A 16,252-nucleotide genomic window follows, 5' to 3' on the forward strand; every position below is an offset into this window, starting at 1 on the left:
ATTTGAGTATTTACAGTTTAAATGGTCGTGAAGATCTGATTGTTTCCAGACCGTCCTCTCTCCTTGAAGGCCTCGGTCAGACCTGGGTCGGTCCCGGTCCAGGGTCTCCTCGGTCTCGGACCTGGTCAGACCCGGGCTGGTCCAGGTCCAGGGTCTCCTCGGTCCCGGAGCCGCTCACACCCTGCACAGCTTCAGAGGGAAGTTCTCCGTGATCAGGTGATCGTCCTGCAGCACGATGACGATGTTCACTTCGAACTCTGGGAGAAAAACTCAGATTTAGGGGCGGAGCCTTTGGTCACATGACTCAAAACAAACTCAAGATGCTGCGATATTACCGGCTAAAAGACTAAAGTTTCCATATGAGCGCAGTGTTAAGAGTCTTTATATAACTATGCCGTATTACGCTCATAACTGAGTGGAAAAGCACAGAAGAGAAAAATATGCAAAGCTGCTGCTCACACGAACGTCCAGGGTCGAGTCAGGAGAAACTCATGATGCAAAGCAGAGACTGTTCTTATATAACTGCTCACAAAAACTTAGGGCACACTCAAAAAACACATCCTAGATGTCAATCAATTCTATTTTTCAGATGAAAATCTTTATTCATAGTGTAGGGCAATGTGTTGAGAACAAAATAACATCAGAATGATAAATGGAAATCAGATTCTCAGCCCCTGGATCCAAAATTAGTCAAAATCAAAGAGACAAATCAGGTCACTGGTTGATCCAAATTCTGTAGAAATTCCTCCAAACGAGTCTGTATCATCCTCAGTCGTGTGTGTGGCCTCCACCTGCCTGAATGCACTCCCTACAACGCCTGGGCAGCTCCTGATGAGACCACGGATGTCCTCCTGAGGGATCTCCTCCCAGACCTGGATCAGAGCATCAGTCAGCTCCTGGACAGTCTGTGGTGCCACGTGGCGTTGATGGATGGACCGAGACATGATGTCCCAGATGTGCTCTATTGGATTTAAGTCTGGGGAACGGGCAGGCCAGTCCAGAACATCAACACCTTCATCATCAGCATCAGAAGGAACCCAGGGCCCACAGCACCAGCATATGGTCTTACAATAGGTCTGAGGATCTCATCCCGGTCCCCAATGCCAGTCAGGGAACCTCTGGCTCGCACATGGAGGGCTGTGTGGCCCTCCAATGAAATGCCTCCCCAGACCATCACTGACCCACCACCAAACCGGTCATGCTGGATGATGTTGCAGCAGCAGAACGTTCTCCAGGGCGTCTCCAGACTCTGTCACGTCTGTCACATGTGCTCAGGGTGAACCTGCTCTCATCCGCGAGGAGCACAGGGCACCATTGGCCAATCTGCCAATCGCTGTGTCCTCGGGCAAATGCCAATCGGGCTGCACGGTGTTGGGCAGTAAGCACCGGCCCAACGCCCTCATACCCCCCTCATACCCCCCTCATACCCCCCTCATACCCCCCTCATAGCCCCCTCACGCCACCCTCACACCCCCCTCATAGCCCCCTCATACCCCCCTCATAGCCCCCTCACGCCACCCTCACACCCCCCTCATAGCCCCCCTCATAGCCCCCTCATAGCCCCCTCATAGCCCCCTCATACCCCCCTCATAGCCCCCCTCATAGCCCCCTCATAGCCCCCTCATACCCCCCTCATAGCCCCCCTCATAGCCCCCTCATAGCCCCCTCATAGCCCCCTCATGCCCCCCTCACGCCACCCTCACACCCCCCTCATACCCCCCTCATAGCCCCCTCATAGCCCCCTCATAGCCCCCTCATAGCCCCCTCATAGCCCCCTCATAGCCCCCTCATAGCCCCCCTCATAGCCCCCTCATAGCCCCCCTCATAGCCCCCTCATAGCCCCCCTCATAGCCCCCCTCATAGCCCCCCTCATAGCCCCCTCATAGCCCCCTCATAGCCCCCTCATAGCCCCCTCATAGCCCCCTCATAGCCCCCTCATAGCCCCCTCATAGCCCCCTCATAGCCCCCTCACGCCACCCTCACGCCCCCCTCATAGCCCCCTCATACCCCCCTCATAGCCCCCTCATAGCCCCCCTCATAGCCCCCCTCATAGCCCCCTCATAGCCCCCTCATACCCCCTCATAGCCCCCTCATAGCCCCCTCACGCCACCCTCACACCCCCCTCATACCCCCCTCATAGCCCCCTCATAGCCCCCTCATAGCCCCCTCATAGCCCCCTCATAGCCCCCTCATAGCCCCCTCATAGCCCCCTCATAGCCCCCTCATAGCCCCTCATAGCCCCCTCATAGCCCCCTCATAGCCCCCTCATAGCCCCCTCATAGCCCCCTCATAGCCCCCCTCATAGCCCCCTCATAGCCCCCTCACGCCACCCTCACACCCCCCTCACAGCCCCCTCATAGCCCCCTCATACCCCCCTCATAGCCCCTCATAGCCCCCTCATAGCCCCCTCATAGCCCCCTCATACCCCCCTCATAGCCCCCTCATAGCCCCCTCATAGCCCCCTCATACCCCCCTCATAGCCCCCTCATAGCCCCCTCATAGCCCCTCATAGCCCCCTCATAGCCCCCTCATAGCCCCCTCATAGCCCCCTCATAGCCCCCTCATAGCCCCTCATAGCCCCCTCATAGCCCCTCATAGCCCCCTCATAGCCCCCTCATAGCCCCCTCATAGCCCCCTCATAGCCCCCTCATAGCCCCCTCATAGCCCCCTCATAGCCCCCTCATAGCCCCCTCATAGCCCCCTCATAGCCCCTTTTCGGTTTCTGACCGTTTGAGGACCAACATGCACATTGGTGGCCCTCTGGAGGTCATTTTGTAGGGCTCGGGCAGTTTGGACAACTTTAGGTTCATTAACCCCTTAACTCCCACCTGAACCGAGCACATTTTCTCCAGTTTGGCTTTACCCCAATCCAAAAGCTTCTGGAAAAAAGGTGAGGAAAAAGCAACAAAACTGAGACGAAAACATTGATGGAAATGTGACAAAAAAGTGACGAAAAATTGACTAAAAAATTACCAAAAAATGACAAAAAATTGATAAAAAATGTGATAAAAAATTGACGAAAAAATGACAAAAATGTGATAAAAATTTGACAAAAAAAATTGACGAAAAAATAACAAAAATGTGACAAAAAATGACAAAGTTACAATAATGAGTTAAATACCCAACAAAAAAATGATGGAAAAAAAATCTGACGTGAGGGAAAAAGATCGTCTCGGTTCAGGCGGGAGTTAAGAGGTTAAAGCCCCACCGATATTTGGGTATTTTCATATCGGCCTGGAAAGAGCTCAGTCTGGGCTTTAAAATAAGCCCCTCCCACAAGTTCCTAGGCCTCAATGGGGCGGAGAAACATTGCAGTGAAAACCAGTCACCTATTGCTTGAAAAAGTCTATTTTGCAGAATACCCCCCGTTAAGGAACAGACCAAAGCTTTTCTGGTATCTCCTCCAGGCTCTGGACACTGCGCTGGGAGACACAGCAAACCTTCTCGCCACAGCACGAATGGACGTGCCATTTTGGATGAGCATCACTCCCTGAGCAGCTTCTGTGGGCTGTAGATGCTCCTCATGATGCCTCTAGTGGTGAGAACACTGGACAAAGTGTTCCAAAAATACAGTACAAAGGATGAAGAGAGAGAGATGGTCTGTGGTTCCTCTTTTGGAGTGATCTTGCTAATTGCCGCTCATTTCCACCTGTGTCTGTTTCATTTCCACAACGTCAAGTGAAACTGATTCACAATAAGCGTGGCTTCCTAACTGGACAGTCTGAGATCCCAGAAATCTGACTGACTTGGAGTTACATTGTGTTTTTGTGAGCAGTGTATAAATGTCCAGACACACAGGCCTCGTCACTCTTGCACTTGTATGTATGTTATGTATGTTATGTTAGTATGTTATGTATGTTATGTAAGTAAAAAGGAACATCACACCCTGTTTTATACTTTGTAAAGAAGCGGGGCTGATGGGGACTTTACTAAAAGGGGTAAAAGCTTCTGGGCCACTGACCCACTTTGAAGTTGGTGGTCTCCAGCGTGGGGCAGGTGAAGAGTCGGGGGAAAACCATGTGGATGGGGATGGACAGGCCGTGGCAAACGTCGCCCTCTGCGATCTGGATGTTCTGGATCTCTGTGGCGTCTCTGGCGTAGCCCTCAGCACAGCCTGGAGGGGGGAGGAGAGGGGGGGGGGAGGGAGGGGCAAATACTCAGATATTTACTTAGTGACAGGATTTATGCCTCTTCAGTCAAAGCCTTTGGGATCTGTTCAAGCGTTTTTGTAGCTTTTTCTCTCGTGTTTTCGTCGCTGTTTTGATGCTTTTTTTTTAAGCTTTTAGGTTTTGGGTAAAGCCAGACTGGAGAACATGTGCTCGGGTTCAGGTGGGGGTAAAGACTTTCAGAAGCCAGACAGAAAACTTGTATGTTTAAAGATTCATCCTGTGAAATGTGTCAAACTCTGCGCCACAATTATTAACCCCTTAACTCCCGCCTGAACCGAGCACATTTTCTCCAGTTTGGCTTTTCCCCAGTCCAAAAGCCTCTGGAAAAAAGGTGAGAAAATAGCAACACAACTGAGACGAAAACAATGATGGAAATGTGACAGAAAAGTGAGAAAACACTGATGAAAAAGTGGCAAAAATGGCACAAAAATGTCACAAGAAATAACAAAAATGTGATGAAAATGTGACAAAAAATTGACGAAAAAAAATTACAAAAAATTACAAAAAATTGACGAAAAATTGATGAAAAAATGAAAAAAATGTGACAAAAAAAAGACAATGTGATAAAAAATGACAAAGTTACAAAAGTGAGTTGAATACCCAACAAAAAAATGATGAAAAAAAAAAGGAAAAAGATCCTCTCGGTTCAGGGGGGAGACAAGAGGTTAATTTAAAAGTGTAATCCCTCGGCTGTCCAGTAGATGGTGCATCCACATTGATAGTGGCCCCTCTTTTCCAAATTTGTTGAATTTTTGTTGAATTTTTGTTGAATTTTTGTTGAATTTTTGTTGAATTTTTGTTGAATTTTTGTCATTTTTTTGTCACATTTTTGTTGAATTTTTGTCACATTTTTGTTGAATTTTTGTCATTTTTTTGTTGAATTTTTGTTGAATTTTTGTCATTTTTTTGTTGAATTTTTATTGAATTTTTGTCATTTTTTTGTTGATTTTTTGTTGATTTTTTGTTGAATTTTTGTCACATTTTTGTCACATTTTTGTTGATTTTTTGTTGAATTTTTGTCACATTTTTGTCATTTTTTTGTTGAATTTTTGTCATTTTTTTGGTTGAATTTTTGTCATTTTTTTGTTGAATTTTTGTTGATTTTTTGTTGATTTTTTGTTGAATTTTTGTCACATCTTTGTTGCGTTTACATCCCTGTTTTCTCTTCTTATTTTTTGTGGCTGTTTTGGTGCTTTTTTCCCCAAGAAGCTTTTTGATTAGGGTAAAGCCAAGCTGGACCCGTTCAGGTGGGAGTTCAGAGGTTAAAAGTAAAGCGTGATCCGCACCGCAGGTCTCCACCCGCACCAGCTGCAGGTCGATGCTCTTCACCGGGATGTCCGAGCGCTCCACCACCACCTCCCCGCTCAGAGGCTGGCTGATCACGCAGGAGGTGGCGTCCAGGTGACCTCGGATCAGGAACCGGGGCAGCGCGTCCCTCTGCCCACACGAGGAGGGGGGGGGTTATTACAGAAAACACCACCACAGGAGGAGGTTCTTACTCCTCAGAGACACCGGAGAACCACACTCAGGGGTTTCCCTCAGACGAACCTCGCGGCTGTTGTGCAGAGTGTCCGGGCTGATGCTGAAGTTCACCGGCGACGGAGACACTTTGGCTTTCTGAGGCTGGAGGACAAACACTTTAGAAACTGAGACGTGGAGGGTTTTCCTCTGCGGCGTCTGATGTAAACAGGTCTCACCTGACAGTGCACGATGAACTCACAGGTGCGGCTCAGGTCTTTGGCCAGCAGGGGGCGCTTCACGTCACAGCGCAGCGTGTACTGAGGAGACAGGGCAGTCAAGGGTAAGCAGACTTTCTCCCTCCCTCCCTCCTCTCCCTCTTCTTCTCCCTCCTCTCTCTCCTCTCTCTCCCCTCTCTCTCTTCTCCCTCTTCTCCCTCTTCTCCCTCTTCTCCCTCCTCTCTTCTCCCTCCTCTTTTCTCCCTCCTCTTTTCTCCCTCCTCTTTTCTCCCTCCTCTTTTCTCCCTCCTCTTTTCTCCCTCCTCTCCTCTCCCTCCTCTCTCTCCTCTCTCTCCCCTCTCTCCTCTCTCTCCTCTCCCTCCTCTCTTCTCTCTCCCTCTTCTCCCTCCTCTTTTCTCCCTCCTCTCTTCTCCCTCCTCTCTTCTCTCTCCCTCTTCTCCCTCCTCTCTTCTCCCTCCTCTCTTCTCTCTCCTCTCTTCTCCCTCCTCCTTTCTCCCTCCTCTTTTCTCCCTCCTCTTTTCTCCCTCCTCTTTTCTCCCTCCTCTTTTCTCCCTCCTCTTTTCTCCCTCCTCTCCTCTCCCTCCTCTCTCTCCTCTCTCTCCCCTCTCTCCTCTCTCTCTTCTCTCTCCCTCTTCTCCCTCCCTCTTCTCCCTCCTCTCTTCTCCCTCCTCTCTCTCCCTCCTCTCTCTCCCTCCTCTCTCTCCCTCCTCTCTCTCCCTCCTCTCTCTCCCTCCTCTCTTCTCCCTCCTCTCTTCTCCCTCCTCTCCTCTCCCTCCTCTCTTCTCTCTCCCTCTTCTCCCTCCTCTTTTCTCTCTCCCTCTTCTCCCTCCTCTTTTCTCCCTCCTCTCTTCTCCCTCCTCTCTTCTCTCTCCCTCTTCTCCCTCCTCTCTTCTCCCTCCTCTCTTCTCTCTCCTCTCTTCTCCCTCCTCCTCTTCTCCCTCCTCTTTTCTCCCTCCTCTTTTCTCCCTCCTCTTTTCTCCCTCCTCTTTTCTCCCTCCTCTTTTCTCCCTCCTCTCCTCTCCCTCCTCTCTGTCTCTCTCTCTCCCCTCTCTCCTCTCTCTCTCTCTCCTCTCTTCTCTCTCCCTCTTCTCCCTCCTCTCTTCTCCCTCCTCTCTTCTCTCTCCTCTCTTCTCCCTCCTCCTCTTCTCCCTCCTCTTTTCTCCCTCCTCTTTTCTCCCTCCTCTTTTCTCCCTCCTCTTTTCTCCCTCCTCTTTTCTCCCTCCTCTTTTCTCCCTCCTCTTTTCTCCCTCCTCTTTTCTCCCTCCTCTCCTCTCCCTCCTCTCTGTCTCTCTCTCTCCCCTCTCTCCTCTCTCTCTTCTCTCTCCCTCTTCTCCCTCCTCTCTTCTCCCTCCTCTCTTCTCCCTCCTCTCTTCTCTCTCCCTCTTCTCCCTCCTCTCTCTCCCTCCTCTCTCTCCCTCCTCTCTCTCCCTCCTCTCTCTCCCTCCTCTCTTCTCCCTCCTCTCTCTCCCTCCTCTCTCTCCCTCCTCTCTCTCCCTCCTCTCTCTCCCTCCTCTCTCTCCCTCCTCTCTCTCCCTCCCTCTTCTCTCTCCTCTCTTCTCCCTCCTCTCTCCCTCCTCTCTCTCCCTCCTCTCTTCTCCCTCCTCTCTTCTCCCTCCTCTCTTCTCCCTCCTCTCTCCCTCCTCTCTCTCCCTCCTCTCTCCCTCCTCTCTCTCCCTCCTCTCTCTCCCTCCCTCTTCTCTCTCCTCTCTCTCCCTCCCTCTTCTCTCTCCTCTCTTCTCCCTCCTCTCTTCTCCCTCCTCTCTTCTCCCTCCTCTCTCCCTCCTCTCTCTCCCTCCTCTCTCTCCCTCCTCTCTCTCCCTCCTCTCTCTCCCTCCTCTCTCCTCCCTCCTCTCTCCTCCCTCCTCTCTCCTCCCTCCTCTCTTCTCCCTCCTCTCTCCTCCCTCCTCTCTCTCCCTCCTCTCTCTCCCTCCTCTCTTCTCCCTCCTCTCTTCTCCCTCCTCTCTTCTACCTCCTCTCTTCTCTCCCCTCTCTCCCCTCTCTCTCCTCTCTCTCCTCTCTCTCCTCTCTCTCCTCTCCCTCCTCTCCTCTCTCGCCTCTCTCGCCTCTCTCTCCTCTCTCTCCTCTCTCTCCTCTCTCTCCTCTCTCTCCTCTCCCTCCTCTCCCTCCTCTCTCTCCTCTCTCTCCTCTCTCTCCTCTCTCTCCTCTCCCTCCTCTCCCTCCTCTCTCTCCTCTCTCTCCTCTCTCCCCTCTCTCTCCTCTCTCTCCTCTCTCTCCTCTCCTCTCTCGCCTCTCTCGCCTCTCTCTCCTCTCTCTCCTCTCTCTCCTCTCCCTCCTCTCCCTCCTCTCTCTCCTCTCTCTCCTCTCTCTCCTCTCTCTCCTCTCTCTCCTCTCTCTCTTCTCTCTCCTCTCCCTCCTCCTCCCCCTCCTCCCCCTCCTCCCCTCCCTCCTCACCTGGATGTTGACGAAGACTCCGTGGTAGGTCTCGTACAGGACCTTGTTGCCTTTGGCCTGCAGGGGGAACTCGAAGGGAATCTCCGTCTTCCCTCCCGGGATCTTCCCTGAACGAGCCACCTCGATGCTGGTGCTGATCAGAGGGATGGGCTGAACAGAGCAGAGCGAGAAGTCTTTTGTTTCTGGGCTAAGGCGGAGCTTTGAGACTTCAGGTTTTCTCAGTGTTTCAGAAGAAGAAAAGTGTGGATTTGCAGGTCTCAAATGACTTTTAGATCCTCAGTGAAATGTTTCCACAACGTTATTAAACACTAGTGTAGTAGCATTTCTGTGACAGTGACCCTGGAGGTGGTGAAATGTGCCTCAGTGTCCTGACCCCCTTTAACCTCTTAACTCCCGCCTGAAGGATATTTTCTTAATGTCATCAGATTTTTTTCCCATCATTTTTAAGTTGGATATTCAACTCACTTTTGTAACTTTTTTTTGTATTTTTTTTGTCATTTTTTTTCACATTTTGTCTTTTTTTTTTTTTTCATTTTTTGTCACTTAAAAAAAAAAAACCGTAAATTTTTTATCAAATTTTTGTCATTTTTTGCTACATTTCGGTCGTTTTTCTGTCATTCTTTTGGTCAAATTTTTATCACATTTTGGTCATTTTTTTTGTTTAATTTTTGTCATTTTTTCGTCCATTTTTTTATCATTTTTTAATCCCATTTTTTTATCACATTTTTGTCACATTTTTTGTCATTTTCTTGTAATTTTGTGTCAAATTTTTGTATTTTTTTTGTCATTTTTTGTCACTTTTTTTTTTATTTTTTTGTCAATTTTTTATACATTTTTTGTCATTTTTTGTTACATTTTTGTCATTTTTTTGTCACATTTTTTTTATTTTTTGGTCAAATTTTTATCACATTTTTGTCACATTTTTTGTCATTTTCTTGTAATTTTAAATCAAATTTTTGTAATATTTTTGTCACTTTTTTTTCATTTTTTCGTCAAATTTTTATCACATTTTTGTCATTTTTTTTGTTTAATTTTTATCCATTTTTTCTCATTTTTTCGTCAATTTTTGCCAATTTCTTGTGACATTTTTGCCACTTTTTCATCAATTTTTCATCACTTTTTTGTCACATTTCCATCATTGTTTTCGTCTCAGTTTTGTTGCTTTTTTCTCACCTTTTTTCCAGAAGCTTTTGGACTGGGGTAAAGCCAAACTGGAGAAAATGTGCTCGGTTCAGGCGGGAGTTAAGGGGTTAAGACCCGCTGACCCCCCCTTTAATATAGCTCTGTGCTGAGGTCAGCCTGTCCGCCTCATGAGGTCAGCCTGTCCGCCTCATGAGGTCAGCCTGTCCGCCTCATGAGCCTCACCTTGACCGAGTTGTAGAAGGCCTCGAACACGCCCACGCTCTTGGAGCTGAGCTGCAGGTTGACCAGGCCCTCCATGGCCAGGACGATGCCATGATGGGGGAGCGGCTCCTTCGAGACCAGGACGATCACGCCACTGACCGGCTCCTGGAACAGAACTCATGATCAACACACGGCACAGACACTGACCGGCTCCTGGAACAGAACTCACGATCAACACACGGCACAGACACTGACCGGCACAAACCCTTTTTTTGGGTCATTTTTTGTCACATTTTTTGTAATTTTTTTTGTAATTTTTTTGTCATTTTTTGTCACATTTTTTTGGCAATTTTTTATCAATTTTTTGTCATTTTTTTGTCATTTTTCTGCTGGATTTTTGTCATTTTTTCTGCTGATTTTTATCTTTTTTTGTGGATTTTTGTCACTTTTTTGCTGATTTTTAGTCTTTTTTTTGCTGGATTTTTGTCTTTTTTTGCTGGATTTTTGTCACTTTTTTGCTGATTTTTTGTCTTTTTTCTGCTGGATTTTTGTCATTTTTTCTGCTGATTTTTATCTTTTTTTGTGGATTTTTGTCACTTTTTTGCTGGATTTTTGTCTTTTTTTGCTGGATTTTTGTCACTTTTTTGCTGATTTTTTGTCCTTTTTTTGCTGGATTTTTGTCTTTTTTTCTGCTGATTTTTATCTTTTTTTGTGGATTTTTGTCATTTTTTTGCTGAATTTTTGTCTTTTTTCTGCTGGATTTTTGTCACTTTTTTGCTGGATTTTTGTCTTTTTTCTGCTGATTTTTATCTTTTTTTTGTGGATTTTTGTCACTTTTTTGCTGATTTTTTGTCTTTTTTTTGCTGGATTTTTGTCACTTTTTTGCTGATTTTTTGTCCTTTTTTTGCTGGATTTTTGTCTTTTTTTCTGCTGATTTTTATCTTTTTTTGCTGGATTTTTGTCATTTTTTTGCTGAATTTTTGTCTTTTTTCTGCTGGATTTTTGTCACTTTTTTGCTGGATTTTTGTCTTTTTTCTGCTGATTTTTATCTTTTTTTTGTGGATTTTTGTCACTTTTTTGCTGATTTTTTGTCTTTTTTTTGCTGGATTTTTGTCTTTTTTTGCTGGATTTTTGTCACTTTTTTGCTGATTTTTTGTCCTTTTTTTGCTGGATTTTTGTCTTTTTTTCTGCTGATTTTTATCTTTTTTTGTGGATTTTTGTCATTTTTTTGCTGAATTTTTGTCTTTTTTCTGCTGGATTTTTGTCACTTTTTTGCTGGATTTTTGTCTTTTTTCTGCTGATTTTTATCTTTTTTTTGTGGATTTTTGTCACTTTTTTGAACTCATGATCAACACACAGACACTGACCGGCTTTTCTGGACACTCAAAGACGCTTTACATTGCACTATTCATTCACTCCATACCCGGTGGTGGTAAGCTACTATTGTAGCCACTAGGGATGCACCGATACCACTTTTTCTAAAACCGATACGAGTACTTGGATCTAAGTACTCGCCGATACCGAATACCGATACGAGTACAAGGCATTTTCTTCAACATTCTTACTTTTTCACAGCAGATTGGTTTGTAATGAGTTAATTTACTCATTTACATTTCCTTAACAGCAGTTATATTAGAATTGTGCTGATGCCATTTATTTATTTATTTATTTTTATTTCATTTAATATAATTTTTATTTTTATGTCTCTGTCCATCATAGACAGAAAAGCTCATGTCCTAAAGCTCCCAATGCCTGAGCTTTATTCATTTATGTGTTTTTATTTAACAATAGTATTGAGATGTTACTTAAATGGTCTCTTTTCGTCTTTACTTCAGCTCCTGTAGATTTTCTCGTGTGTTTGTAGTAACTTAGCGAGTAGCTACAGCGTTTTCATTGTTCTGCTGCAGCTCATTTTCGCTCAATATAAACATGCTGTATGTCTTTAAGTTGGATTTTCTGAGGACTTTTTAGTCGCTGGGTTAGTTTTTCAGATGAATAAACCCCTGGGCATAAAACGGCGTCAGAATGGCCAAAACTGCTAGCCGCGAGTTAGCAACGTTAGCCTGTATGTTGTAAACACTGCAGACGTTTAGCTCTGGTTAAATCCAGCTCAGACTCTGGTTTAGAGAGCGCAGTCTGTAATAAAGTCAGCTCTATGTGGATTATTGTGTTTACACTAAAGAATTCTACAGTTTGTTGCTTCTTCTCTCCTCAGCTGAGAGCTGCGCCTCGTAGCTGCGCCTCGTAGCTGCGCCTCGTAGCTGCGCCTCGTAGCTGCGCCTCGTAGCTGCGCTGGCCGCACGTCAAATGTTATTGGTTTCTGGTATCGGGACCTCATGAATGAGTACGAGTATGAGTACAAGCCTGTGGTATCGGCCCGATACCCGATACTGGTATCGGTGCAACCCTAGTAGCCACAGCTGCCCTGGGGTAGACTGACGGAAGCGAGGCAACCAGTCTGCGCCATCGGCCCCTCCGACCACCACCAACCACTCACTCACGCACTACATTCGCTTGGCTTCCTGGTGTTACCAAACGGTCTCCCATCCAAGCACCGACCAGGCCCTTCCCTGCTGAGCTTCCAAGGTCTGACGGGATTGGGCATCGCAAAGGCGGTATGGCTGTTCTGTACTTGTATTCAGCTGTTCTATACATAAGTTTAACACAAGACACGCAGTAAATGGTCATTTTACTTTTCCATCGTGTAAAACCCAGACTGGACAGAGGCTGTTCTGTTCAGAGGAAGGAAATCCTGGAACTCTCTGCCTAAAGACATAAACATTTTTAAAAAGACTCTGCTGTCACACAAATGTAATATGTTGTAATTGTGTATTTATATTTTTATGCTGTTGTGATCTGTGGTCATTGTATGAAAATGTGATTTTATAATCTGGACCCCAGGAAGACGAGCCATTGTCAAAGGGCAACGGCTAATGGGGATCTTAATAAACAAACAATTGTGGAAGAAAAATGAAATTAAGCCTCGGTTCCGCTCATTTGGGCCGGGCAGGTTCCAGTCCCAGTCCGCCCCTGCCTGGAACAGAACTCTTTTGCTAAACATTAAATAAACAGATAAAGAGGAGGAGGTTGTGGTTGAGGTGTTACGCCTCATCCTGCCCCCCTAAACCCCGGCTCTGCGGCTGAACGGGGGGGTTTAGAGAAACGTAAACATTATAATATAAAACATAATCTTAAATCTGTGACACTCACCCCCTCGTGATAAACTTTGTTGGCTCTTTTCAGCCTGACGTCCAGAGAGACGCTCATGGCTGCACAGGGGTCACGTGACAGCGCCTCCAGCACGTGGTACGGGTCACATGACGCAGGGACGTGTGCGCCGCTCTTCACAATAAAAGCACGGACTTCACAATGTCACAATAAAAGCACGGACTTCACAATGTCACAATAAAAGCACGGACTTCACAATGTCACAATAAAAGCACGCACTTCACAATGTCACAATAAAAGCACGGACTTCCCAGAGTAGATTCATCATACGGGTCTTTTTACTTCGACTTCAGTAAAATTATAATGAAACATTCAATGTCCTGCAGAAAGTCAATATGAGCAAAGTCGCCATATTTGGTTCCTCGCTGGTAAAAAAATACGAATGTTTTTACATAAAGTATTCAAAAAGTACTTGCAGGTCTCTGGGTTACGGAGCCCTGGAAGTGACTTTAGGCAAAAACAAAATGTTAGCCTCTTAACTCCCGCCTGAACCGAGAGGATCTTTTTCCTCACGTCATCAGATTTTTTTTTTTCATCATTTTTTTGTTGAGTATTCAACTCATTTTTGTAACTTTTTGTAATTTTTTGTCAAATTTTTGTAATTTTTTTCATCCATTTTTTATCACATTTTTGTCATTTTTTTGTCATTTTTTTGTCACATTTTTGTCATTTTTTGTCATTTTTTCGTCATTTTTTTAATCAATTTTTTGTCACATTTTTGTCACTTTTTGTAAATTTTTTGTCATTTTTTCACAATTTTTTTGTCACATTTTTTGTCTTTTTTTGTCACATTTTTGTCTTTGTCAATTTTTTAATCAATTTTTTTGGTCAAATTTTTATCACATTTTGTCATTTTTTCGTCATTATTTTTTTAATCAATTTTTTGTCATTTTTTTGTCATGTTTTTTAATTTTAAAAAAATCATTTTTGTCATTTTTTTGTCAAATTTTTGTAATTTTTTTCATCCATTTTTTATCACATTTTTGTCATTTTTTCGTCATTTTTTTGTCTTTTTTTGTCTTTTTTTAATCAATTTTTTGTCTTTTTTTGTCATTTTTTCGTCATTTTTTTAATAAATTTTTTGTCACATTTTTGTCACTTTTTGTAAATTTTTTGTCATTTTTTCACCATTTTTTTGTCACATTTTTTGTCTTTTTTTGTCACATTTTTGTCTTTGTCAATTTTTTAATCAATTTTTTTGGTCAAATTTTTATCAATTTTTTGTCATTTTTTCGTCAATTTATGTCAATTTCTTGTGACATTTTTGCCACTTTTTCCATCAATTTTTCGTCACTTTTTTATCAATGTTTTCTCACTTTTTTGTCACATTTCCATCATTGTTTTCATCTCAGTTTTGTTGCTATTTTCACAGCTTTTTTCCAAAAGCTTTTGGACTGGGGTAAAGCCAAACTGGAGAAAATGTGCTCGGTTCAGGTGGGAGTTAAGGGGTTAAGAAACATAAAAATGTGTAAAAAGTGTTTGCATTTTATCTTGTTCAAATCTTGGGTGAACAAGATCATTATCTCGGGGTAAAAAATATACATATATTTTTTTTTTCTAATTTTCTCATTCCCCGAGATAATGTGTGGTGTAAAAACACTGAAGTGAATTTTTTTAATACATTTTCATATTTCTTTTCAACCCCAAATTGTTTTTTGTCTGATGTCACTTCCAGGGCTCCGTACTCCGCACTCTTTGTATACTTTATATATAAACCTTTTGTATTTTGTCAAATTTGGAGTATTTATGAAAGACAAAAAGATAGAATATATGTATAATAATTTGATAATTCTGAGTGAATTTTATTTACATAGATGTAGATTTCTGAATGTAAATCCTTTTAAAAATGAACTGATGTCCTTGTATTAGTCTCTTAAAATTCTAGAATGTAAAAGTACCTTAAAACTATGTGAAAATTATGCCCTGATGTTTTTGTACCAAATGTTTATTTTTTTGGTTTATTTTTTTGTTTATTTTTTGATGCTGCTTAGATTTTCATGCACAGCAGTCATTTGTATTGCCTTTTTTGATGAAGATACATTGTCAATTGACTTTGCAATAAAATAAATACATTTAAAAAACTTCCAGGGCTCTGTACCCCCAAGACCTGCAAGTACTTTTTCTATACTTTACCGGCAAGGAACCAAACATGGTGACTTTTGCATTATTTTTATGCTACAACAGAAATAAACTTGTGTTATGACCCCCAATAACACTCTTAAGGCGAGACACGGCAGGTGAACAGGGAAAAAATGTATATTTACAGATATCAATTTGAAACTGTTGCTGTCGATCACTGGCATAAATGTGAGAAAAAAATACACTGCAAGTTTTCTGTCATTTTATCTTTTCATATAAAAACAAGGTGTTTTATGCCTAAAAATGCCCCAAATTTCCCATCTTTTCAGGGATGAAATCTGAATAATGGACAGAGCTACATTCAAATGTATGGTTTCATTTTATTGATGAATGAGTCGCCAAGACTTTCTCAGAGGGGATTTTGGATTTCTTGTTTAGTTTTAAAATAAGCTGTTTAATTTTCACCTTATTTTTTGACATTCAAAACTCAATAAATGGGGATTAAGGGATTAAATAATAAAAAAATCCCTCTGAAAAAATCTTCCAAATATTGTTCAGTCCAAGGCTGGAAAATGTGAAGTCTTTAGGTCCGACTGACGTGGACATAGTGTCGCCACAATGACAGAAAAATGTGTTTTGAGAAAAAGGCCCTTGAAATTGCAATGTCCCATATAAGTCTATGGGGGAACATTGAATCAGCGCAATATTTAAACATGTTATTGTGAAGATTAGTCATATTTTCTGTTTCCGGGTGAAAGCTTGTATGTTCAGAGACCAATTTGGCCCAAAACCTGAAAAGTTTTGCCTGTAGTGTCTCCCCTTAAGTTGAAATGATTTATTTCAGAGTATTTCAATGATGCCCTATACATGGTTAATATGGGGGGAGGGCCTTATAAGTTATAACTAACTTCTTCCTACTCCCTTTGAGCAGCACTAACCTCTTATGTTGTGAATAATTCTGTATTATATGTATACTATACCTGTATGCATCTGTTGCTCAAATAAACAAACTAAACTAATATGACTAATACACCCACATAAAAGCGTATTTTTCTGTATTTAGTGACTCTTCTTCTTCACAGTTATGATTTATTTATCGGAGTAAACCAGTGACGGTGAGTTGTATCTTCCCTCTAAGCTCCGGCAGCAGAATCAGCAGCATCAGCGTGAGCAGGTGAGGCAGACCTTTCAGTAAACCTGCTCCCCTGTTTGTTTGGAGGAGTGGTCGAGTGTAAAGTATATATGTGAAAGTGCTGAGCTGTTGTTTAGAGGAGACACAGAGGTGTTTTCACAACACAGACCGGTCCAGCCGCCGCTCTGCCC

General features: G+C 43.7%; 1 protein-coding gene across 1 annotated transcript; it reads right to left on the bottom strand.

The window, feature by feature from the left end:
- Positions 1-112: 112 nt before the first annotated feature.
- vps26c (VPS26 endosomal protein sorting factor C) lies at positions 113-12,922 on the bottom strand. The gene is made up of 8 exons (XM_079565693.1): positions 12,833-12,922; positions 9,644-9,787; positions 8,279-8,428; positions 5,867-5,947; positions 5,718-5,792; positions 5,456-5,606; positions 3,962-4,114; positions 113-257 (listed from the first exon to the last, which is right to left on the bottom strand). The coding sequence occupies exons 1-8, from the start codon at positions 12,887-12,889 to the stop codon at positions 175-177; spliced, it is 894 nt and encodes a 297-aa protein (XP_079421819.1). The 5' UTR covers positions 12,890-12,922; the 3' UTR covers positions 113-174.
- Positions 12,923-16,252: the final 3,330 nt, after the last annotated feature.

The sequence above is a fragment of the Gobius niger genome (genome assembly GCF_951799975.1).
Source record: "Gobius niger genome assembly, chromosome: 11".
In the NCBI taxonomy this organism is placed as follows: Eukaryota; Metazoa; Chordata; class Actinopteri; order Gobiiformes; family Gobiidae; genus Gobius; species Gobius niger.

Coding starts and splice junctions, on each gene's coding strand:
- vps26c (XM_079565693.1), bottom strand. CDS start 12,889: ATGAGCGTCTCTCTGGACGTCAGGCTGAAAAGAGCCAACAAAGTTTAT. Junction 4,115..5,455: donor GGTGCGGGTGGAGACCTGCG/GTGCGGATCACG, acceptor TCCCCCCTCCAG/GCTGTGCTGAGGGCTACGCC. Junction 258..3,961: donor GACCACCAACTTCAAAGTGG/GTCAGTGGCCCA, acceptor TTTTTCTCCCAG/AGTTCGAAGTGAACATCGTC.